General features: G+C 38.7%; 1 protein-coding gene across 3 annotated transcripts in view; it reads left to right on the top strand.

Moving 5' to 3' along the window:
- cadpsa (Ca2+-dependent activator protein for secretion a) overlaps nucleotides 1–25,135 on the top strand; it is a 498,775-nt gene that overhangs the window by 363,370 nt on the left and 110,270 nt on the right. For all 3 annotated transcript variants that reach the window (XM_048606574.1, XM_048606576.1, XM_048606575.1), the window contains exons 17-19: nucleotides 6,980–7,086; nucleotides 18,409–18,565; nucleotides 19,913–20,054. In XM_048606574.1, coding sequence (XP_048462531.1) covers nucleotides 6,980–7,086; nucleotides 18,409–18,565; nucleotides 19,913–20,054 — 406 coding nt within the window. The remainder of the gene's footprint in view (nucleotides 1–6,979; nucleotides 7,087–18,408; nucleotides 18,566–19,912; nucleotides 20,055–25,135) is intronic.

Here is a 25,135-nt window from a genome sequence, read left to right as displayed (position 1 = left end):
ACTTAATGTGATACTCTTTATTGTTATAGGGGCTTTTTCCTTGAAAACTAGTCAGACATTTTATTTGACCATCTCCCTTCTTAATCACTTCAGCACCCAATATCAGATTTAAATGTATCATAATTAACTTTTCACTATGCTCTGTTGTAACCTCACTCAATTTAGTTGCCCATACTTCTATTGTCTCTCTATCACTGTGCATTCTCTTGAGCAGTGTGGACGGTTCAGTTGCTGCCTGTTTGCTTGTACTTCATCTCAAACCTTGTTGCCACTTGGAATATGAACTCACTTCAATTTTGACAGAAGTGGAAAACATTTCAGCCAAACCACTGTAGTCAATGCTTTTCGTCTCATTTGCAGTATGAAACATTTATTTTTTATTTCAGTTTAACTAGCCTCTGGAGATTTGGCTTTTTATTTAGGTTCCACCATTAGTTTGCAGAGTCCCGAAAAAATGTCTCCTGGCTCTTCCCTAATCTTTTGTTGTTTAACCTCTTCCACCTCTTGAACGAGACTATGGTCAGCACACTCCTTTCTGCTCAAGAGAAAGAAGTTTTAAAGGTTTCCTAGAATTTGATGTCCCATAAGTACAATGTCCATTGGATGATGTAACTGAACATTTGTCAACTATAGAGAGTACTTAGTCAACCAATGCTGTCTATCTGACAACATTGTGGCACTTACTCCCATGTCTGACTTGAAATTTATGAAATGCCCATTGACGCAAATGTCTGCGTGCCAAACCTTTGACCTGGGTTACCAATTTAACCTAGGAAACTTTGAGTTTCTAAAACTAAGAAACTTTTCTAGTGGTGATGGTTCTACTTCATTTATCTCTATGTAGGCTGTTCTTCAGCTTTCTTCTTTCGTGTGGCTGTGTCCTGCTTTAGTGCATTTCCTGAAAATGATCTACTTGTTCTCAATAAAAACATTCAATGTTAAAAGCTGGGTATTGTTCATGCTTGTGAGGTATCTCTCTTCTGTAGTGTTGGTAAAGACTTTTAGTGTCTGGTGTCTGTCCTAACCACTGTGTTGTCATATCTGGTGTGTCTTTTGTGGTTTTTGCCTCAAGAAATTAATAGGTTATGTAGACTTCGAATGCCAGTTTAATCTTCTTCTCTTTGGATTCCTCTAAATTGCTTTTGGATCTCTGCTTCAGTTTGCATCTGAATGGCTTTCTCTGATCTTTAGACTGTAATAAATCTGACAAAAGCTATGATAATTTGTTTTCCAATGAATTCTGTCTCATCATAGGCACCATAGTTTCATTTCCCCACTTGCTTGTAAAGATCATTAATAATATCCTCTATAGGTTCATCTAAATGCTGAGCTCTTTTGTTAAATCTTGCTCTTTCCAAAATATAATTAGATCAAAGTAATACCTCGTTGAAATTGTGTGATGTTTCATTTATCCCTGGACAAATAATTACATTTCCTACCATACTGCATACTATTTACGGAAGTATACTTGGTTAGCACCTGTCTTATTATTCAGTTTAGAAGCAACTATTTCATGCCTGAAGAATTGTTTACTCCAAGATGTTCAACTTTGTGTTTTAGTTGGCACATCTCTGAAATTAAATCTTTCTGACAATACCATTTTAATGCCATATGATTAAGTATTTTATCTTCAAAAATTTTCATTCTGCAGTAATGGCAGTCCTCCCACACTTGTTGCGGTATTGAAAGGTTTTTCTAGGCTTTGGAGTTGTAGTGAGGGTTTTCCTGCACTCCATGATTGTGATGAAGATTTTTCAATTTCTTTGCAGTGGCAATGGGAGGTTTCTCATTCTTCACAGTCTCACTAAAACTCATGCAGCATTTTCCTTGTCTCTGAAAATGATTTCTGTGTTAGATGACTATTGCATATTTCTTCATTGCTTATTTGCTTTAAGTAGCTTGGTTCACAATGTCCCTGGCTGCCTTTTCCTAGAATATATGAGTCTTCTCCCATGACCCTCTTAGTTCAATTTTTCCAGCCCTACTTCGTAGTATCTATGCACAATGGTAGCACCATCCAATTGAAGCTGCAAATTTTTAAGATAATTACTGGCTTTACAGCTTGCCATTTAACATTTCCCTTTTGTACAAGTGTTTTTGGTTTGTACACATGTAATCCTTGATGTCTGACTGGCTCAACCAGGAATTCCGTCTCCTTCCACAGGCCTCCTCATGATATAGCCTGTACTTCTGCCTTGCAGCTGCAGATTTATTCTGTTCCTGTGTACCTCTTGTCAGGTCTGAAATGCTTTCTGTATCAATTCTTTGATTGTTTTCTGTTTTCTGTGTCATTTTCTGTTTTCTGTGTTGAGTGCTGCCACAGATTATGGGATTTGATGTCATCAGCCCTTGATGGTATTTGTTTCTCTTAAAGTACTCTGGGTCAGTGGCATTTTTTTTCTGATTTTTCTTGAAGCTCTAAATGCTAATTTTTATCAGTTGACCCCATTTAGAAATAATGCTTGTCACCTCAACTCACTATATTATAGCAGGGGCCCAGAACTGCCATCATGTTGTGTCCAGATTCCTTCAAAGCCGAAGTGATTCAGTATGGATTAGGATGTCTGCCTTTCTGGTCTAATTAGAAGGGCCTTGTTAAGTAAACAACAGAAGGTTTATTCCATTACTGCAGCTCTTTATTGGAACTACATTTCTACAGAAACTGTTAATAGTACACTAGCCCCAGATCTATTTCCTACATGCTCCTTATTTTGTCCAGCCAGGTCCCTGTGACATTAATAATAACCATTTTACATACATATGCAGCATGGACATTGTGATAGAGATCAAAAGGAAAATTAGTAAGTAGAAGCTAACATACCAGGCATTAGTGAGGAATGAAAAACCATAATAGTGATAGATTTGGCTTTAGTAATGGAGGAGGTAGCTCAGTAGTAATAGAGAAGAGAACCCCATAAATCCAAACTCTATTTGCTGATAAGCAGGTGAAATGCATCTTAATTTTCATGTACAGATCTTGGGATGAAGTATAATCCCGTTGGGTCTTTGTTTTACATCCACTTCAGTCCAGGTGATAAGCTATTTCTGTCATCCAGCCCTTCAATAAGACACACATAATGGAACAAAACAAGATAGAAATATTGGTCTATTGGAACACATCATAGTCTCTATGCTATGAATGCTATTCTGCCTCCAAAATTGGATCTCCTGTCCACTCACATATTTTGCCATTTTGGTGAGGGAATTACTGCACAGGGAACATCTGCAAAAAGAATACAGAGAAACCAGGGGATCAGATTCTTAAAAATAAGGGGGTAAATTTGTGTAGTGTTCTTTCCCTTGCCTACTGCAATTTCAGTGTTTACAATATTTGTCTGGATTTTCAGAGCTTTAGAACTTCATCCTGAGACCAGTTGTTCCTGCAGTCCTCCAATTTGTGCACTTATCTCCTATTCCCTGTGTATTTTAAGATTTTTTTTGCTTTGGCAAGGAAGTTGAATAAGCTTTGGATTGACTCTTTTTACCTGTGATTTCTAACCCGTAGTAAACTGTAATATAGAGAACTGTAGGTTTTCCAAGGTTTTTTTCTACATGCCACCTTGGTCTAGGATGAGGAGGAGAATAGGAACAAATGAGAGTGAGGCAGGCTTAATAAGGGGTAAAGTCAACCTGCTTTACAAAGTCACTAGGCCTCGGGAACTTAATTAAAAGAATGAGAGAAGGTATATCTTTCCAGACTTTGGTTTATGAAACCCTAGATGAATTGTTCTAGTTTCACATGATGACCTAGAGCCCAGATGCACGATGCAAGCAGTTGTCAAAGTCAACACAACTGTTAACTTTTACGCCACTGGCTCTGTCCAGTCTACAAGCAAAAACCTCAGCAACCATGCATTGAACAGGTCGCTGATACCATATTCTGTAAACCTGAAGAATTCATCAATTTTGGGTTGGGTTCTCAGCAATAGCATATTGGGTCTCGGAATTCTATGCTTCAGCGTGACATGGGCTGGTGAAGCTCAGAGCGGCAGTCCAGTGGCACAGCATAAGCTGGTGAAGTCTGGAGTGGGACTCTGGCAGCTGAGTGGTGTGGGCTGGTGAAGCCTAGATTGGGACTGTAACGGCAGTGAAGGAAAAGTTGGACTCCCTTTAAGCCATCTTTCTTTAACTTGGAATAAGTTTAAAAATAATGAGAATGGCACTAATGCATAGCAACCATGTATAGTTTTCACTGTATTTTGTATTGAATACAAGTGACAATAAATGATTCAATAGTTTGTGCAAAGTTCAAAGGGTATTGGATGGTATCCACATTATGCTATTGGGTTCTAATGTGAAAACATTAGGCTAGTTTTTATAAAGGAAGTAACAGGCTTGAGTTGGGTAACTTCCCAACTTGACAGACCTTTTTTTTTTAAATAGGCTCCCACCCACAATACTTCTGTTCTGGGGAGGTGTGGGCAGGAATAAACTGGGTCCAACACCTCCAAAGTCAGGCCTGAGGCAGCAATGGAAGTGGGAAAATGGCCAGATTGGCAGGTTCGCTTCCATTTACTGGGGCATTGCCGAGATTTAATGATGAATTTCAGCCTCTCACACTCTTGGCTTTGTAGTTTGCAGATTGTGGAAGGCTTTAGAGAATCAAGAAGATGAGTTACTCTCCATAGAATTCCCAGCCTCCCACCTGCTTTTGAAGCCATGGTGTGGCTGGACCAGTGAGGTTAAGAGAAGCCTGTGAAAGAATTCCAAACACAGTTTGAGATGGAAGAGATAGAAAACCATTGAAACATTCAACTTCAGTGAACTGGGGTTCCCTTTGAGCCGAAGAGCAGGAAGCACTGTTAGTTTTCTTACTTTGCCTGCATTCTTGGGTCATTAACTTGTTTTGTCATTGAGTCAGCCGTGTGAATTCCAATGGGGATATTGGCACCTGGCACTAACAGGTGGATAACCTTGTAGGCTTTACAGCCAAAAACATTTCTCCTAAATATGTCGTTTAGCAGGAATATTAAAGTTTCTAGTCCACTCCAAACTTAAGTCCCACTATAGCTACTGTATCTTATCTCTCCATAGTTGCAAATGCATCTACTTCTCATATTTTGGAGTATTGTCCCTTGTGTAATTCTGATTTTTAATTTCCTTTTTGATATTCTTTGCTCTTTCTACAACAGCTTCCAAATAGATTTTTTTTTTCCTGTTAGTATCTAAATCTTAGGCTTCTATTGCAAATAATATGTCTTGAGTCTCAAACTCAAACTTTCCAGCACTCTGGTTAATTAAATTTTAAGGGATAGGGATGCTGAAAGCATTGATTGTTGTTTTCTATGTTTATTGCATAAAGCTATGCGTGTTCACTGCAAATCAATGCTCCATAAGTAGGAATATCAGCTAATTTTCAACATCGCATCCTGAGTGTTTACCTGGTGAAGCAAGATTGTACCATTATTTTAGAAGCTGCCTGATTAACATCTCATTATTCTCAGTGGGAAGTATACTAGACAGTGCTGCAATGTGTGAGGAATCCATTCTGCTAGATTCTTGTCTGTTTGACAAAGTTGAAAAGAGTCCCCATTGATCTTAACTGCAATCATTGAGAAAATAATGACAACCATACATTCAAAGAAACAAATGACAAACAAAATACCTGATTTAACAATAGATTTAAAGCTATTTCCTAGGGTAGAATTATTTTTAGAATTTTAATTTCTTGTGCCATTTCATTACTAAATTCAAATTGCCCTGTAAAGAAAACCGTATAGTTGGGTATGTCAGTGAATGTCACTATTTAACCTAACTGGATTAAATGATACAAGCAAAACAAAAGAATTTGACAGTTTGTAACAGGTCCTAAGACTGTGATATTAAGACAAATGCGGCTTCTATTGTGCTTAAAATATCTACTATTGAGATCTTTGGAAACATCTAGTTATAACTGTAATTAGCGGTTACAAGACTACCTCTTGAATTGTCATAGGTATAAATTTATTTCTTTCACTATATGAATTTTCCAATACTTGTACCATTGCTCATTCAGTCGCCTGCTTGCTTACTTTTCCTGTCTCTTTCACTCATGCATGACAGCACGACGATCTTGGCCTAAACCACCGCCCGCACCTCCACCCATAAAATCGTCGCAAAACATTCTTAGTCAGAGAATCAGAGGCATGCCTAAACAAATACCAAGTACTGTTACAGCTTTTTATTTTGTTTGATTTTAGTTTAGTGATTTGTTGCATTTAAACAATCTTTTGTTTTCCTTGCCTTGGTTATACTAAGTTTGTTACAGAAATATATGGTCTGCTGAAAATAAATTTTAAAATTGCTGTTTATTATGATTTTTTAAATTTCAACATAGATCCTAGAAAGTAACACTCTTGCCTTCTTTGAGCATTTGGTGTATACAACATTCATAAACATAAATGTCAGCACAAACTAACAGTGTTGCTGCATAACATATTGCATGATGACTTTAAGTTTCTTGAGTAAACAGTGTTGTACAATAATATCTTTCGGGCAGCTGACAGTGTTCCAATTAGATCTTTCCTTTGGTGTTCTCAGTCTTTGTTTTAAATGGCACCTTTTTAGCCAAGGTTAATTTGAAACTGTTGCCAATTTTTTGTGAAGCTCACCATTCAAATTCCCCAAAAATATCACTGGATCCCAAAAACAAACCTTAAGAATTTACAGGAATGTGAGACTTTACAGAAATTGGATTACTTCGTCCACACTGATGTCCTAAATTATATCTACGTTTTTGTAGATCTATTGGACATTACAAAATCAGAACATGAACTTGTATCTGGTTAGAATCCTAGCTGGAACATTGTACTGGAATAAATGATATAGTATATATTATCTTTTTTTAATATAACAGTTTTGTTAAGTATGTATTAGGTTAACTTCTTGAATGATAATTGTATAAAAACTTAGAAATTGCTTCTAAAGTGAAGGGGAGCTTATCTTAAGAAAAAAATGTTGTTTATATTGTGTTACTCATTTTTAATACTATCCACCACAGAAAATGTAGGACAGTTAGTTACTCCTGCCAAAAAACTGGAAGACACAATCCGGCTTGCTGAACTGGTTATTGAGGTGCTGCAGCAAAATGAAGAGCACCATGCGGAGGTGAGTGTTGGCTTCGCAAAATTGCAAACTATTTTATATGGTTTAAAGGCATTTTAAAGATGTTGGCTCCTAATGAGAAAGATTAGTTTAATAATCCCTTGATGTTTCTCACCCCAATCATTTTGTATTTCTTTGATCTCCCAGGTAAATAATTTCCTGTAGTTGTTGTGGTAGCAACATGATAAATCAGGCAGGAGCATGTCCTCTTGAGGGACATTTCCCATGACATTATTTGGCTATTATTTTAGAATGTTTTTGCAATCTTTCGGGCGGTACAGTGGCTCAGCGGTTAGCACTTTTGCCTCACAGTGCCAGGGATCCGTGTTCAATTCCAACCTCAGGCGACAGTCTGTATGGAGGTTGCACATTCTCCCCATGTCTCCATGGGTTTCCTATTGGTGCTCTGGTTTCCTTCCACAGTCAAAAAGTGTGCAGGTTAGGTGGATTGGCCATGCTAAATTGCCCATGATGTCCCGGGATATACAGGCTAGGTGGATCAGTTATAGGAAATGCAGGGTTGCAGGGATAGGGTAGGGGGTGGGTCTTCATGGGATGCTCTTAGGAGGCTCGGAGTAGACTTGATGGGCCAAATGGCCTGCTTGCAAACTGTAAAAACTCTGAGTCTCAAAATAGCAAGCATCTTTCTGCTTTACTTATGTTGCTAAAATATAATGACCAGGTGAAATCTTACATCTTGGAAGTCCTTCAGTGAATCAATGGTTTAATAAGTGATTATATAAATTCCATTCCTTCCAACAGATCTTATACAATTTACATATCATCCAACTTGTTTAGTTTCCCCAGGCAGGTGAATCATCATGGTACAAAGACTGAGAAGATAAAACTATATGAAATGTTTTGCAATCTGTTCTTTATGCGGTCTTCTCAGCATGGCTAGCTTTTAACTGCTGGAATAATGGCAAAGAAGCTCCTGTTGAAAAGTACACTACTTAGGTTCTTTAAAAACAACAGGGTTGAGAAGGCTACAACAGATATAGATTCAAATGCTAGCTGCAGTGTCCACATCACTATTGGCCCTCGATCTAACTATTTAAAGCTGTTGCCATGCCACAAACTCTCAGTCCTCTTCCAGTATCCCATTTATAGTTTGAAATTTCTCAGAGTTTTATTGTTTTTAATAATATTTTCTTCAAAGTTGAATAGTGATATAATTTATGCATTGGACACAGTTGGATGCCAATCACCTTGGCAGCCTAATACAGTTGAGGGGCAATTTCGAAATCAGATACCTGCAACATTTATTGGGATTCAATGTTGGAAAATCAGGCCTGCGATGCTGCAGCTGTGTTGCCAGTGCATGTCCCCTTCACGCTTAGCTTCACTATTAAAAGCTCACAACAATCCTTAGATAATTTTCCTATGTGCATGATGAAAGCAATAACATTAAATGCTAAGCAATTTAGTAATGGGTACCGTTCAAAATAGAAAAACATATGTATCAATAGAATGTCCCTCTTTAACCAACTGATTTACATGGTAATGAAATATACTGTCTTTTACTCAAATTGTGTGAGAATACCTGCGAATTCATAGCTTCTGTATGCACCACTTAAATTGATTTCTGTGGAAGTAAGCAGATTTAATTATACCAGACTGAAAATTATAGAAGGTATATTTGCCCTCAAGAATATCTATTTTGTCTGAACATTTTCCATTAATTAAAGTTGGTTTTTATTTCATCTGTGAAACTTGTTTTGATATAATTTTCAAAAGAACTGCAATCAACAAATTGCATAAAATTGCCTCCTTCCTCATTCGGCCTCCAGACATGCTTACTCCAGACATCAAACTTTGGTTATATCATTGTTAACAGTGTCTTTTGATTTTAGATATTTCTGGATGTTATTTCATTTTCCAGTGTGAGTGTATTTTGCTATTTATTTCTACATTTTTGGATTATATTTAATTTTATATGAGAGGGTATACATGTTAACCTAAAGAAAAAGTGTGAAACTGGAGTATTGAATCCAAAGTGCCTTTATTATATGATATAAAGATAATACAGCAGTCCCAACTAATGCTTGATTTGCATATTCAAATTTCCTCCCTACTGTTCAATCAATATTGGATTACTACAGGGAAAAGAGGTATGTGACTAGTCTGAATGAAATGAGTCACCTCCCCATGTGTCTCGTGCATGTCCTAAAGGTATCATCTTTCCTAATGGGAGTTTACCTGGGTCTTCCTTGCTCCTAATCTTTTTTCGAAATAATCTCCTGACAACTGCTCACACAGTGCTTGTAAAATTGTTATTTGCAATGAGTAGCAGATATAGATTGCTTGGGCTGGCTAAACAGCCTCTGCATGTACCTAATGGATGCTATGTCGAGCACTGAAGTTGTATCCTACCACCATTCTTCACCCTTTAGAAACTTCCCTGAACCTATTCTATTTGCCTGCATAGATTTGATGCCTTTGAGTTTTATAATAATGAAATTGCATCAGTTCATGTACAACTGATTATGCTAAATATTGATTCTCAAGTATAGAGACATTATGATGAGTCAGTTGTTTAAAAAGTGTTTTTGCTATTTCTGTAAATGTGATATGGATGATGAGTCATGCATTCCACCATGTTGTTGCAAGATTATGTAGTTTACTGAAAAAAGTGGGATTTGGACAAAGTGATACATGAAGTAAATTAATAAATTGTAAAAATTAGTGGATAAAATTGCCTTGTATACAAGCAGTTTTGTTAGTAGTATTTGAATAGGTTACTTTTATGATTAAAATAGTATGCATAGGATCTTTATGCAAATTCTACTCCCATAGAAAACTAGCCTGCTAACATCCACTGTGTAGAATTACTACTGAACAACGAGCATTCAGTAATGAAAGTTGTCTCTTGGGTGAAGTACTGAAAACTGCCAGTAGATGTAGAACTGAACCTCAGAAACAATTAGTACCGTCAGAGAGCTGTAAAGGCAAGGAAAGAAAAGATGTGGCAAGATTTCTAATAAAAGGGTCAATGGTAATTGTTGCATATATTTTGTCATAATATTCATTTACTTTTGTCTTAGTTTTAATGCAACAGTTACCAAATACAAATTGCATAACTTTATCATAATATTTATTTACTTTTGTCATGTTTTAAATGCAGTTTGTATATTTAAAATTAGTACAGCACCACATGTGATATCAATACATATATGCAGTTGGAAAATTACACTATAGCTGGATGATACGCCCCACCTGTCATACAAATAAGAACTTACTGTAGTGACCCTTGCACTGATATCCTAAAACATCATCTGATTTTTCAGACTAAAGTCAGCCCATGATTGTTTTGATTTTTAATTTAGGTCAGTAACAGACGAACCGAAACAGAGCATACAATGGTGGGTCTTGGACTCGCTGTAGAGAAAGAGGTAACAGAAGGCCTTTTCAATAACCATGCCATGATGTGCTAGGAAACCCAGTGGGATCAAAGGTTGACAAGTGTTGTGGACCTGAAGACCTGCATCCTAGTGTTTTAAAGGAAGTAGCTGCTAAGATAATGGATGCATTGGTATAATCATCCAGAATTCTCAAGGTTCAAGTTGGTTGATTTTTCTTTATCTGGAGACAATGGTATAGGTTCAGTATTCACCTTTGAGAATCTTCTCCTTAAGGTGATGATATTTTTCTTCAATGTGAAACCTTGATAAGAAGGTATTCAGAGACAAAAAGATACAGAGGGCAAAAGGTCTTTTTTTCAAAACAATACTTCGCACCCACAAACAGGGTCGTGTGACCTCTCTGAAAGTTTTGTAAAGTTAGTAAGTCCATTCAAGCAGCTGTTCTTTGAAAATGCAACATTGCAGCTGCAAACAGTGTCCTTTTTTTTGCAAAATGTTCTTCTTAACACATTCAACATATATATACTTTGAATAACTCCTCTTCATAACAGAAATATAATCAAATGAGTAGCAAACAGTGATACAATATTTACAGCAGAAATCCTTCCATGCGATCTTTCATAAAGTGCAATACACTGTAATTTAATGCTAAACTATTATTTTACCAGAATATTTTCGACATACACAGTGTTTCTTGTGTTTATTATCACTGTAGGAGTTCATACTGGCTTAGACTGTCCTCTTAATAATTATAAACCAGCTCTAATATACAAATAACTTGTACAATTTCCTCCAAAGTAGTTTCTAAAATTTCCTGGATTTGAATGGCTACTAACCAAAATCAAAATAATTCCATGGAATCAATTGAACAGCCTTTACATTTCTTATTCAGATTAGTTGCTTCCTTCCATTTTACAGAAAACTGAAGAATTCAAAGACAGGTCCTGTTATAGGCCCAGACCGCACATGCATGTTCCGGATTCACCCAGACAATTTTTACTGGCCTGCCATCTAATTAAGGACTGTGGGCTGACTCATGAGGCTAATTGGCCTATAAGAGGCCTCCAGCAATGACAAAGCAACAACTTCACCATCCAACATAGGAGTTACAGATTCATAATTGAATGAGAGGGAAACTTCAAAATGGGAGTGTCCTCTGAGCAAAAATCAGCATTTTTCATGTTTAAAAATGTCATAAGCATCACCATGGAGGAGGACCCTTCTAATGGAGGGTCAGAGAGAGGCAGTGACCAGCAGCCATTGGTGTTGCGTTGCAGCCTACAAGGGACCCCCAGGTCTAAGACCCTCTTTTCTTGATGTGAGCCTGCCAGTCATTGCCTGGCCATGGTCCAGGCTAATATCACTTACCCATGTTACCAGCTGGAAATCCCTGTCAGCCAGGACATGGTCCTTTAATTAGCTTCAATTTCTCTCATTTGGCTACCCATCTCTTAAAGGCAGAAACCTCTTGGAACCCTGAGATAGTTTGGGATTGCAATCCTGACACTAAGCTAGTAAAACTTGTGTGCTCACCCTCCAGTGATCCCGAGCCTGATCTGCTTTTTTAACATCCAGCCCAGTCCCTAAGCTTTGATACAAGACTCTGGTGCATTAGTCTGATAGGGTGTGGTTAGATTTAATGGGACTACCTCCAGGTCAAAATTAAGCAACAACCTATAGCAATCCTGGGATGGTGGTTGCATATTGGAAATGTCACTAGAAAAGTAATCCAGACACCCATGCTAACGTTCTGGCACATGGGTTCAAATACCCCATGGCAACTCGTAGAATTTCAACTCAATCAATAAAATCAGGAATTGAAAGCTAGTCTTAGTAGTGGTGTCCTTAAATTTTCATTGACTGTTGTAAAACTGATCTGGCTCACTAATGTCCTTTAGGGAAGGCTATCTGCTTCCTAATTGCTCTGATCTACATTGTGACTCCAGATCTACAGCAATATGTTGCATTCGTAAAAGCCCCATTCCCACTCCACTGAAAATTTATCTGCAGAAAAACCATAAAACTCCTTTACTCTTTCTCTCTATCCACAGATGCTCCTGACCTGCTGAACAATTCCAGTGTTTTCTTTTTTCATTTCAGATTTCCAGTATCTGATGTGATTTTTGTTGTTTCAAATGACTTGCTTCTCACTACGCTCAGCAGAGTCATAAATAGTAAATAATTGACCTAGAACAATATGCTTATCTGCTACAACGGTTATTTCTTTCCAATTTTATTCACAGTTTAACCACTTGAAATGGTCACACAGCTTTAGTAAATTCATTCTATCTTTTAGTTTTATGGGATAGTATAGTGTATAGTTAGTATAGTTTTATGGGCTAGAACCGAAAAAAAAGCATAAAAGCTGTTGTCAGTAACCCAATTGGTTCACTAATTTCATTCATGGAAAGTAATCTGCTACCCCTATTATTCTGCTCTACTTGCGTCTCCAATACCATTCTAGATGGTTAACTTAATACTGTTAGGGTAACAAGAGATGGGTAATAAATAGCTGCCTTGTCTGTTTTAACAACATCCTGAGAGAAAGAAAATGTATATAAATTTTAACATTGCATTCACGACTTGTAACCAAGGGCCTGATGCGCAGTAGAAATAGTATACACATGTTTAAACAACATGAGATTTGACCTTTTCCTTCTCCTGAGATACCCATTATATCAGAGAGTCAGCAACTTCAAGGTCTGTATCTCAAAGATCCTATTGTAAATTGCTATCGTGAGGATTCCTCGGAGCATAAAAGTCTTGTAGATGATGCACAGAGCTACTGTTTGGACATACTGTCACAAGGTAGTAGGATGCAGGTTTGTGACTTCAAATGCCTGCCTGCTGAGTTTTTGGTATTGGCTGAGCTGTCAGAGGAAGGCACCAAGCAGTGTTCTGGAGCTCTCCCACAGGGAATGAGAGAGGGAACTAAGATCAGAGGATAAGTCACTAAATATTAAACAAAGTGCATTGGCAAAGGGCTGGGAATATACCACCTGTCCACCCTTGCTACATAACCTTGGGGGGTCTGAAGAACAGAGGAGAGAGAAGAATATATAAAAAGAAAATAAGCACATGCTTGTATTCTGTCTGTGTACCCCTATTTAGCTAGAACATTTTAATTTCCAAGAATCAGATCTAATTCTATTCCAACTTCTAAATTATTTCACTATTAAAACTTTGACTATTAAAATATCATGAGCATCAACGTTCACGAAACAAAAGCTGAAACTTCCTGATTTAATAAGTGCACTGAAGGGTGCATTTCATATCAAAAATTCCTTACTGAAATGGAATAAGCAAATTTATTATCACTATGCAATATTAGATTTCACAGCGCCTTAACTTATTCCTATCAGAAGAAGGCATCAATATTTTCTTGAGTAAAGTTTAGTCTTCATGAGGCATGTCCGAGCTCATCCTTTAGTTCCTTGGCCAAACAAACCTTTCTTCCTGGTCCTCATGTTAGCTGACATCCTCAATGTTTCTCTCCCCTCCAAAGCACTTGCCTGCCCTTTCAAGTCTGCTGACATCATCTCTCTCCTCAATGAACTCACCTTTGACTGTCCATCCTTGCAAATTACCAGTGTATTTCAATTTTCATATTCCTCTCTGAAGTCCTTGAATGTATTGTCAATACCCAGATTTATGTCCATCTTTCTTGCAGTTCCATGTTTGAACCCCTTCCACAATACGGAAATCACTTTTTCTGAAATCACATATGATATCCTTTGTAACAAAGTAAATCTATCCCACCTTGTCCTTCTTGACTTTTTGCAGCCTTTGACACAGTTGACAACACAATCCACGTGCAAAGTCTTCCTCAGTCATCCAAATAGATTAGTCTGCCCTTGCCCGGTTCCATTCAATGGCACAGAAATGTTTTTAAGACCCACAGTCATGGAGATGACGATGTGTGATTATCCTATCCCCCATTGCTTTTGATACAGGCTGTGCAAAAGCTACATGCTGTCTGCTCATTTAAATGATTGCAGAACGCAGCCAACACTGAGCACATTGCTGAGTGGCTGCATGTGTCCTAAGCAGGCTAAGCAAAATCATCAGAGGCTAGTATAAGTTCAAGCAAGCCATCGCAAACTAAACCAGCCAGCATTTCGTAAAGGAGAGGTACATGTTAACGGGACCAGGTGTTGAAAGTGATGTTAGAAGTCAGTTTGGGAAAGGTACAGGAAAAGCACAACATGACTTAAAGCATCTTCCAACATTCACACGGCTGCCCTAGAGGCCAAAGTCCAGGAGATTAATTGGAGGAGAGGGCTGCTGTATCAACAGGGTACCAGGAGGCCTTCCAGCCAAACTCTGAGAAGGCTATGGGAACAGATAGGTGTGCAGGTGAATACCAGCAGCATAACCATAAGGACTCGGGTGCTGTGCTATAAAAAGTTCAGCGTACTCGCATGCGTGGTCAAGGCCAGTGAATACACCTTCAAAGTCATCTCCAACCAACTGCAGCACCAATCTCTCACAGCACTCTATGCACCACACCTCCATCACATCAGTTATGACTCATGCTTCACCCTCACACACTGAGCACTACTGCAAGGTTATCTGCACCCTTTCCCATTACAATTTGGCAACCCTTCTGTGTGTTATGCTGCAGCCACTTGTTTAGCAATGCACAGGGAGCACTAGGTCAGGCAAAGTTGTATGGAAGACTGACACAAAGGAAAAGTGTAAGGTTGATTGGTTGACTTGTGGATCGAATACTGGATGGCTTGTTTGGTAATATTGGTATGGAGAGTTTGTGTTGTGTTGATTTTTATTTCAATGTTGTAAACAAGGGGATGCTGTGCTATTATGGATGTGTTGTGGGATAGGAATTGATATGCTCGTCACTGGTACTACAACCATGTGAGCTAATCAAGGACAGCCCGGACAGAAACTAATGTATTAGTTGCCTCCTCCTCCCCATCTTCCTCCTTCCTCTCAACTCCTCATCGTCCTCAGTGATTCATCATATACTTGGTTTCAAGGGCTGAGCCCTCAGGATGTGGCAGACTACAACAGATCTTGCCATGCACTCTGGAGACTAGCATAAGTGGGGAGGCAATGACCTAGCGGTATTATTGCTGGACTGTTAATCCAGAGACCCAGCTAATGTTCTGGGAATCTGGGTTTGAATCCCGCCACGGCAGATGATGGAATTTCAACTCAATAAATATCTGGAATTAAGAGTCTAATGATGACCATGAATCCATTGCCAATTGTCGGAAAAACCCATCTGGTTCAATAATCTCCTTTAGGGAAGGAAACTGCCATCCTTACATGGTCTGGCCTACATGTGACTCCAGATCTACAGCAATGTGGTTGACTCTGAACTGCCCTTTGGGCAATTAGGGATGGGCAATAAATGCTGCCTAGCCAGCGATACCCTCATCCCGCGAATGAATAAAGGTTAAGTCTCATTCAGAGAAGTACAGGCAACAAAAGCGTGGCTTAAACACTCCAGTAGTCTGGTGACATTTAACATGGCAACCTGACTCATTACTTGCATGATGTTCCCATATGTATCGGGTTGAAAACAGAGTCATGATCCAGGTGGTCAGTGGTTAGCCCTTATCACCCGGTACTCATCCTCTCTTTTAGTGACTGAAATGCTGATGGTACAGTCAATTACTGCAGAATAAAATACATGCAGAACGACCTGCATGTTTTCCTGTTTCGTTGAACACCAGCTACTCAGTGAGGGAGTTGAATGAACGCTTAGTGGTTCTGATAGGTTTGTGAATTAAGATGTGATATTCACAAATATAGTTGCGGTGTCCTCATTGGCAACATGTATCATGTGCAAGCCTGTAACCCTGACAAAGCAGCACGCATATTATAGCATTCATTATTGAGAGCCATTGGTCGGAGTAGAATCCTTGAAGTCAGAACCACAGCCCCCACCACATACCCTACTGTTCACCAACTTTTAATGTCAGTGCAAACACCAAATACTGGCAATGAGTCAGTAGCTTCCAGCATCAGTTAACATAAGAATATTTGATGATCATTTTAAAAATCCAGACCCAATTAGCATTTTTGACTCTGCACTAAATTTCCAAACAACTTGCACTGTGGTGTCAAACTGAAGTAAGCTGAGCCTATTTCCTCCACAAGTTCTGCTTCTTTGCAAGTCAGTCTGAGCCCTGACTCCAAAATAACATCATTGTGAGATGGGAATTGCATCATACCGCCATAAAGTTTGCAATTTAATTACACCCTTAAATGCATATAATAAAATACTCTCAGTTCAAATAAAGACAACTATTTTCTCCTAACTTTCAGCAGTGAAAGACAGACTTTAAGCCCAATTGAACAAAATAAATTGGCCCATCTCTGAGCACAGTTGACCTCTCATATGTGTCTAGAGCAAACACAAAATTGCAGCTAACCAAACTTGAAAATATAAGAGTTGGCAACACCACTACTAACTGTATAAGAGAAAAAGACTGGGTTTGCGAACCATTTCTGTGGAAAATATTTAACTACAGCAGCATTGATCTATGGATTTGACAATTATTTAGAACAAAATAGACACATATCTGAAATTGGACTTCTTTATAAAGCAACATTGGGCACATTTAAAATGTCATTACATTTGATCATTTCAAGAAATTCTGAGCCATTTAGTTTATTCCAACTAGGTGGTGGCTCATGGTGTCAACCATCAGTTCTTTATTTTTAAATCAAACCAAGGATTGATTTTAGATTTAGATTTGACTCTCAGCCTTGGTTGGAATGTCAATTTGGGTTCTACTAAAACTCAAATCAGCAATCATAGGTAGGTGATTGGTCAACCACAGTGTTTAGGGTTGAGCTGTCAAGCTGACAGGATGGAGAGAGTGTTAACATTTCAGGTCAATGAGTTTTCATCGTGGTTCTGATGAAAGACATGAAATGATAATTCTGTTTCCTTCTATAGGTGTTGCCCAATCTGTTGAATTTTCTGAGCACTTTTTTTGTTTTTATTTTAGATATCCAACATCCACATTTTTTTGTCATGTGTGGGGCTAGAAAAGATATTTGTTCTAGGTTCTATTTCAGACTGTGAATTAGTGCAGTCTACTTCCTGACCTTAGACGAACATTACCAGAAACCATGGAAATGTGTACAGCACTCAATTGTCATCCCTGATGGACTCCAGAAGGAGACTACAAAACCTGAGCTTAAAAATAATTCTGAGAACTTTATAAAATTTGACCAAAATTTCAAATATAATCCCACATATATGATAAATTATTAAACAAGAATGCTTTTAGTGTCATATAAGGCCTTAAGAACATGTACAGAGGAATATAAATTACATGAGACTGACATTATGTTGTCTCAGCATTATTGTATAAAGTTCCATTGTCGGCACTACCATATGTTGCATGTTACTAGCCAGCAACAGATACACGACAAACATGCATGCATTTTTCAACACATTCACATCTCAGTCACCCAGAATGTGAATGTAACTTCCCTAAACTCATTGGAAGCCTGCCTCAAAGGCTGGAAAGCATGCACAAATCCTAGTTGCATGAATATCTGGAGTGCAAACTAAAATTAGCCAAAATACCTAAAGAAGCATTGTCTTGTAGTAAGCTGGTAAATGGCATGACTTCAGTGAGTTATTGTTAAGAGAACAACAAAAAAAAAACAACATTTATTATATTTGGATCATTCTAGCTGTGTAGGTCACTCAGACTACAAACGATTATAATATCCTAGACTGTACAAAGTTTGGAAATACAGATCCTGCTTCTCCATCGAAATGAATTGGACTGATATAGAATACTACTGTTCTTGAAGCCTCACATCAGGTTGCTTGTTTCTTTACAATAACTCCTTTGATTCCACCTACCCTATAAATTAGACTCAACCCAGATTACTGCAGAGCTTTATGAAATGATGAAGAAATGTTATTTGTATTCATTTTCATTTTCTTTTTCTCTGGCTTTGTTCTTCTAAGGCCTTTGCTTGGTGGTCAGATTTGATGGTTGAACATGCAGAGACCTTCTTGTCACTGTTTGCAGTCGACATGGATGCTGCTTTAGAAACACAGGCCCCGGACACCTGGGACAGCTTTCCATTATTTCAGCTGCTCAACGATTTCCTGAGGAGTGATTGTATGTATCACTTTCCAATAGGGTGTTTTTCATACACTGTTTTCATATTATTTTCTTGATGTGTTCTTAACTTAATCAATTTCTTCTATATTACAATAAATCTTGATCCGTTTATATTTAGCCATAGAAGACCACATGTATTGAGATTTGAGAATGTGTGGGAGAATCAATAAAGAACATGCTGGAGTAGTAGATGAGGAATTGGACCTTTGGTTGCATAAAACAAGTACAGCAAAGACTAACTTTGGAGGCTAATGTAGCTTGATATTGGGTAGAACATTCTTCCATCACCCAAAAATAGGGATTAGGCTCTTTACATTTACTTACGAATAGACTGAAGCATATTGTTATGACCCCTTTAAGAACTGGACTGTGCTGAGCAAGGAAGCACTGAACTTCTCCACTAAATCTTTCACATGTAGAGGCCTAGCAATTGATCACCAGAGAATGGTAAGTCCTTAACATCATTCACTTTGCCTGGAGCTGCTCAACACTCATCAGTGTTGTTTACTGCAATTGGATCTCTATATGTCCCCTCAACTCCCATTCTTTCTCGTAGCCAATGGAGATTGCTGCTGGAATTTGTTCCTAAAAAAGGGTAAGCTGCCTTTTAGTGAATACAGTTTGTGCTTTTCGTTTAGGTTAGGCTTAAGGTCCAATTTCAGGCTGGTCTTCAGATTCTCAGTTCAGGTACATGTTAAAGATGCAGAGCCATCATTCCTGAAACCACGTGCTGACAAATTTTTATTCCATAATGATTGCATTAAGCAAATGGTAAACTGTTTTTAAAATATATCCTGTCATTCTGGTTCTTCAGAGAGTACTAACCAATAATGTTATCAAACTGTCCTTGGACAAAATGAATCACAGATTAACCAGAATGATACCAGGGCTTAAGAGGTCTAAATAATCCGAAGCTTGTACGAACTCTAGAATTCCTTTGAGTATAAAAGATGAGGCACTTAAATTGGTTTTTTAAAAAAAAGCTATGACAGTGTGAACGTAGGTAAAACTATTTCCTCTGCTACAGGCATCAAGAATAAGGATATATGATCATAAAATCAGAGCAATGTCATCCAGGAGCAAAATCAGAAAGCATATTTTCACATGAAAATGGTAGAACTTTGGAGTGGTCAGCCCAAAGTATTCTGGATCCTGGACATTGGAACTTTGAACTGAAATAGATTTTTGTGAAAGGTTTCAGGGCTATGAAGCAAAGATGGGTTGAGCTCAGTCATGATCTAATTAAAAAGTAGAATAGGCACGAGGGATTGAATGACCCACTCTAATCTTCTGTATTCCCAATAACATAAATTAATGCACCTGTTCCTTAATTCTCAATTTTAGATAATCTGTTAAATGGAAAATTCCACAAACACCTTCAAGATGTCTTCGCTCCTCTTGTGGTTAGATATGTCGACTTGATGGAATCATCAATCGCACAGTCGATTCATAGGGGCTTTGACCGGGAATCATGGGAACCTGTAAAGTAAGGGCACATCCTTTGATATATTTTGGGTTTGGATGCTGATGGATAAAGATTGATGCATTGTGACCAAATTTCCAGTACCGAGATATTACATTTTTATGTGAAGAATCATAGCATCTTGATGCAAAATAAAATTAACAGTCAGCATTCAACTTAAAGGAAAACTCTAGGTTGTAGAACTAGAAATGCTTTTAGTTTGCTATAAGTATCTTACTGATTATGTTTTGATTGTTTCCACATTATCCAGAATGTTTTCTTTGCACTTATTAACTCCTATTCAATGAATTGCTTTCCCTAACACTTAGTAAATGGGGAAAATGGTGACATAGTAATTATGTTGCTGGAATAGTAATCCAGAGTGCCAGGCTAATACTGTGGAGACACAATTCAAATCCTACCACAGCAGCTAGCGGAATTTAAGTTAAATACGGATTTGAAAGCAAGCTGATGGTGACCACAGACCCAGCGTTGTAAAAGGCTATCTAATGCACAAATATCTTTTAGGGGAGGGAATCCATCTCCTTTACCTGGTCTGGCCTACATATGACTCAGGATCCACAGCATTGTGGCTGATTCTTTAACTGCACTCTGAAATGGCCTATCAAGCCACTTGTATCAAAGACACAAAAAAGCCTAAAGAAAGGAATGAAACTAGAAAGGATCATTGACCTAGGCACTGGAAACGACAATAGCGCAAGCAGCCTATCGACCCTACAAAGTCTTTGTTAAGAACATCTGGGGGCTAGTGCCAAAATTCAGACAGCTGCCCCAGAGACTCGTCAATCAACATTCTGACATAGTCATTCTCACACTCACAAAATCTTACTTTATCATCACTATCCCTGCGCGTGTCTTGTCCCACCAGCAGGATAGACCCATGAGAGGTGTGAGAGAGTTGTCCTGGGGTCCTCAAATTGTCTGCAGACTCCATGAAGTCTCGTGGGATCAGGTCAAACTTGACCACTTTCGCCGCCTCCCCCTCCCCCAGCTGATGTGTCAGTATTCCCATGTTGAACACCAAAACTGCATGTGGCAAGTGCATCCATCCTTGATAGTATTGATAGGAATGACCACAGCCCAGTCCTTTTGGAGACAAAGTCCCATGTTCATGTTCAGAACACCCTCCATCTCGTTGTGTGACACTATCACTGTGCTAAATGGGACATATTTTGATCAGATCCAGCAACTCAAAGCTGAGCACCTCTGAGATACTGTGGGCCATCGGCAGCAGCCACTCACTCACTTCATGACTCAGCATAACCACCAAATTATCATTACACCCAGGCCGGGAGATCAACTCTGGTTCAATGAAGAGTGCAGGAGGTCATGCTTGGAGCAGCATCACAAATGCCTAAAGCTGAAGTATCAACCTGGTGAAGCTACAATGCAGGACTATTTACATGCAAAACAGCCAAAGCGATATCCAATGAACACTGTTAAGCAATCAAAGGAGCAGACTGAAGCTCTACATTCCCATCATGGATGACAGTGGACAACTAAACAATGAGCAGAGACTCAATAAGACAGAATCTAACCATTTCCCTTTGACAGTAAATGGTATTACCATTGCTGAATTTATTGTTAACATAGTAGGGTCACCATTGACCAGACATTGAACTGGACTACCTACATATATGCTGTGTCTACAAAAACAGGTCAGAGATGAAGAATTTTGCAGTGAGTAACTCAACTTCTAACTTCCCAAATTATGTCCACCCATCTGCAAAGCACAAATCATGAGTCTGATGGAATACTATCCACTTGCCTGGATGAATGCAACGCTGAAGAAGTGTGAAATCATCCAGGACAAAGCAACCTGCTTCACTGGCGCCCAACCACCACCTTCAACATTTACTTCCTCCACCACTGATGCCCAGTGGCAGTAGTGTGTACAATCTCAAGATGCACTGCCACAATTTGCAACATCTCCTTTACAGCACCTTCCAAACCTATGACCTCTACCACCTAGAAGGACAAGGGCAACAGATGCATGAGAACGCAGGCATTGGCCAGATCCTTTTCAAGCCATCTGCCATCTTGTTTTTGAATGATATTGTGTTCCTTCATTGTTACTGGGACACTGTCTTAGAACTCCCTTTCAAAGCACCACATGTACCAACCTCAAGTGGACTGCAGCCGTTGAAGAAACTCTAGTGCCTACTCTAAAAATAGTGTGCAAAAACTAGAATGGTCAAAACCTATATTTGCATGACTCAACAATTATGTATTTATGCACTGATTCACTTTTTTAGTTCATGTAACCAGCAAGTAGGCTCATGGATGCTGAAGTCTGGGTGCTGCCGTGCCAATCAAAACTCACATTGTCATTTCTGCAAGGTCCAGTATGGAACTAATTTGATAGAAAAGGAGAGCTTGAGGTGAATTTAAATTAAAAAGTAAAAGGGAAGAGGGTGAGTTTTGGAAGTAAAATACTGAAGTTCTGATCAGAAGCATGAAAGTGAAAACATAGGGCTCTTGTGGTTCTTTGGTAGTGTTCCTACTTTTGAGCCAGAGGGCCTGGGTTCAAACATCCGCCTGCTGCTGCGGTGTGTCACTATACATCAGGACAGAGTGATTAAAACTATATAGGAGTGAAAAGATCCTTTAGAGCCTGGAATATTTATTTAATGTTTCAGATCTAGATTATCTAAGTTTTAAAACTGCAAATTTAATTAAGTATAAACATGTTGAATTATATAAAGTAGCAATGGATAAAGATACATGAAGCAGAAACCGTGGGGGTCATCTTTGTTTTGAATTCAAGTGGAAAATTTCTGATTATGAATGAGGTTATAACTCCTATCCCAACTTTCCATTCCATTGAAGTTAACAAAAATTAAAATCGGGCAGGGTGTGCAGGACCAAAAGACAACAGTTTTTCACTGACACCCTCAGTGAAAATTACTCTCATATCCTTTATGTTCAGTAATTCACAGGATGTGAGCATCATTTGACTAGGCCAGCATTTATTGCCCATCCATAATTATCCATGGACAGTTCAGAGTCAACCACATTTCTGTGGGTCTGGAGTCACATGTAGGTCAGACCAAGTAAGGACAACAAAGTTGTTTCCCTCAAGGGCATTAGTGAACCAGGTAGGTTTTACAGCAATCGACAATGGTTACATGTTCTTATTCCAGATTTGCTTATTAAGTTCACATTTCGCTCGGTGCATGGGATTCAAACCCATGTCCTCAGAACATTTGCCTGGGATTGTGGATTACCAGTCCAGCGACATTACTACTACAGCACCACCTTCCTACGTTTACAGTTATTTAGTGCACAGCTGAGAATATTCTGTCCTTCATAACATTTAGCAACTAAATTGATGGGCCAATGTATCTTCATCCGAATAAAAGTATGAAAGGGAATAAAGGAAGTACAAGCTTACAGTGGCATTTTTCTCATTGTCCTCTAATTACTCAGTTTTGAACTCTTCACTCTGAAACTACGCTACTATGACCAGAAAAGTTGTACTTAATATAGGCACAGTAGCTTAGTTGTTAGGTTCTGAGTTCAATTTTTAAAAAATGGGAAACTGATTTCATTAAACATGATCATTTCTGTCAGGCAGAGGCAATGGTTAAAGTACTAAAACAGTATTTTGTATTTGTCCTTACTAGGATAATGGATGGTATGAAACTTGCACTTAAACATGGAGAATGAAGCTATGGATGCAACAGTAATAGATAAGATGTATTAAAATTGTCTATGTTACCAAACATTGGTAAATAACATGATCCATATGGAATGTAAATTCCGGAAGAACTGGTTGCAATCTTAATCCTCACTCGAGGAGTCAAGGATTGGAGGTTTGCTAATGCTATACCATTATTCAAGAAAGGGGAGAGGGATACACTTGAGTTGCTTGGCACTATCAACGCAAAACTGGGCATCCATGAGACACACTTGACTGTCAGTAGCTTCAGAACCGTGTTCAACCACAATCTCTAACCTCATGACCTGGCCAACCTCTGTTTCTACCATTACCACCAAGCCAAGGATCAAACAGGTTCAATAAAAAAATGCAGGTGCAGCACCAGCAATGCCTGAAATGAAAAGGTGTCCATCCAGTGAAGTTACATCACATGACTACTTCCTTACAAGGTAGCATAAGCAGTCATGAATAGTGGTAGACAATTAAACAACTCACTGGAAGTGAAGGTTCCATAAATATCCCCAGTATCAATCTTGGAAGAGCCATGCAAAAGACAAGGTTGAAACATTTTGCATCTATCTTAAGCCAGGTGCCAAGTGGACGATCTATCTCGACCTACACCTGAGGTCTCTAATGTCAATTTGATTCATTCCATGTAACAAGAAATGTCTGGAAATACAAAATACAGCAAAGGCTATGGGGCTATGACCACATTCTGGCAATAGTACTGAAAACTTGTGCTCCAGAACTAGCCAATCCCTTTGCCTAGCTGTTTCAGTAAAGTTACAACACTATCTATTCAGAGGATAGATGGGGAAAATTGCCCAGATATGTCCTATCCACAAAAAGCAGGGCAAATCCAATATGACCAATTACTGACCCCTCTGTCCACTCTCAATCATCAGCAAAGTGACAGAGGATGTAATTGACAGTGCTATCAAGTGGCACTTACTAGACAATAACCTGCTCAGAATCTAAGTTTGACTTCCTCCAGGCTGTCAGCCCCTGACCTCATGACAGCCTTGGTCCAAACATGGATAAAAGAGCTGAACTCAAGGGGTAAAATGAGGGTGATTGTCCTTGACATCAAGGTAACATATGACTGTGGCGCCAAGGAGCCCTAGCAAAACGTGAGTCACTAGGAATTAGGGAAAGCTATCCAATGGTTGGAGTCAGCACAAAGGAAGATAATTATAGGTCTGGAAGGCCAATCAACTCAGGCATGGGTCATCTCTGCAGCATGTTCCTCAGAGTAGTGTCCTAGGCCCAACCATTTTCAGCTGCTTACTTAAATACCTCCCCTCCATCATAAGGGCAAAGGTCAGATATTTGATGATGATTGCACAATGTTCGGCACCTTTCTAAACTCCTCAAATACTGGAGCAGTCCATGTCCAAATGTACCAGGAGCTCGACCACATTCT

Source organism: Rhincodon typus, chromosome 16, assembly GCF_021869965.1.
Source record: "Rhincodon typus isolate 14 chromosome 16, sRhiTyp1.1, whole genome shotgun sequence".
Lineage (NCBI taxonomy): Eukaryota > Metazoa > Chordata > Chondrichthyes > Orectolobiformes > Rhincodontidae > Rhincodon > Rhincodon typus.
Note: the sequence above shows the minus strand (reverse complement) of the source record. Positions and strands in the feature narration are given on the sequence as shown.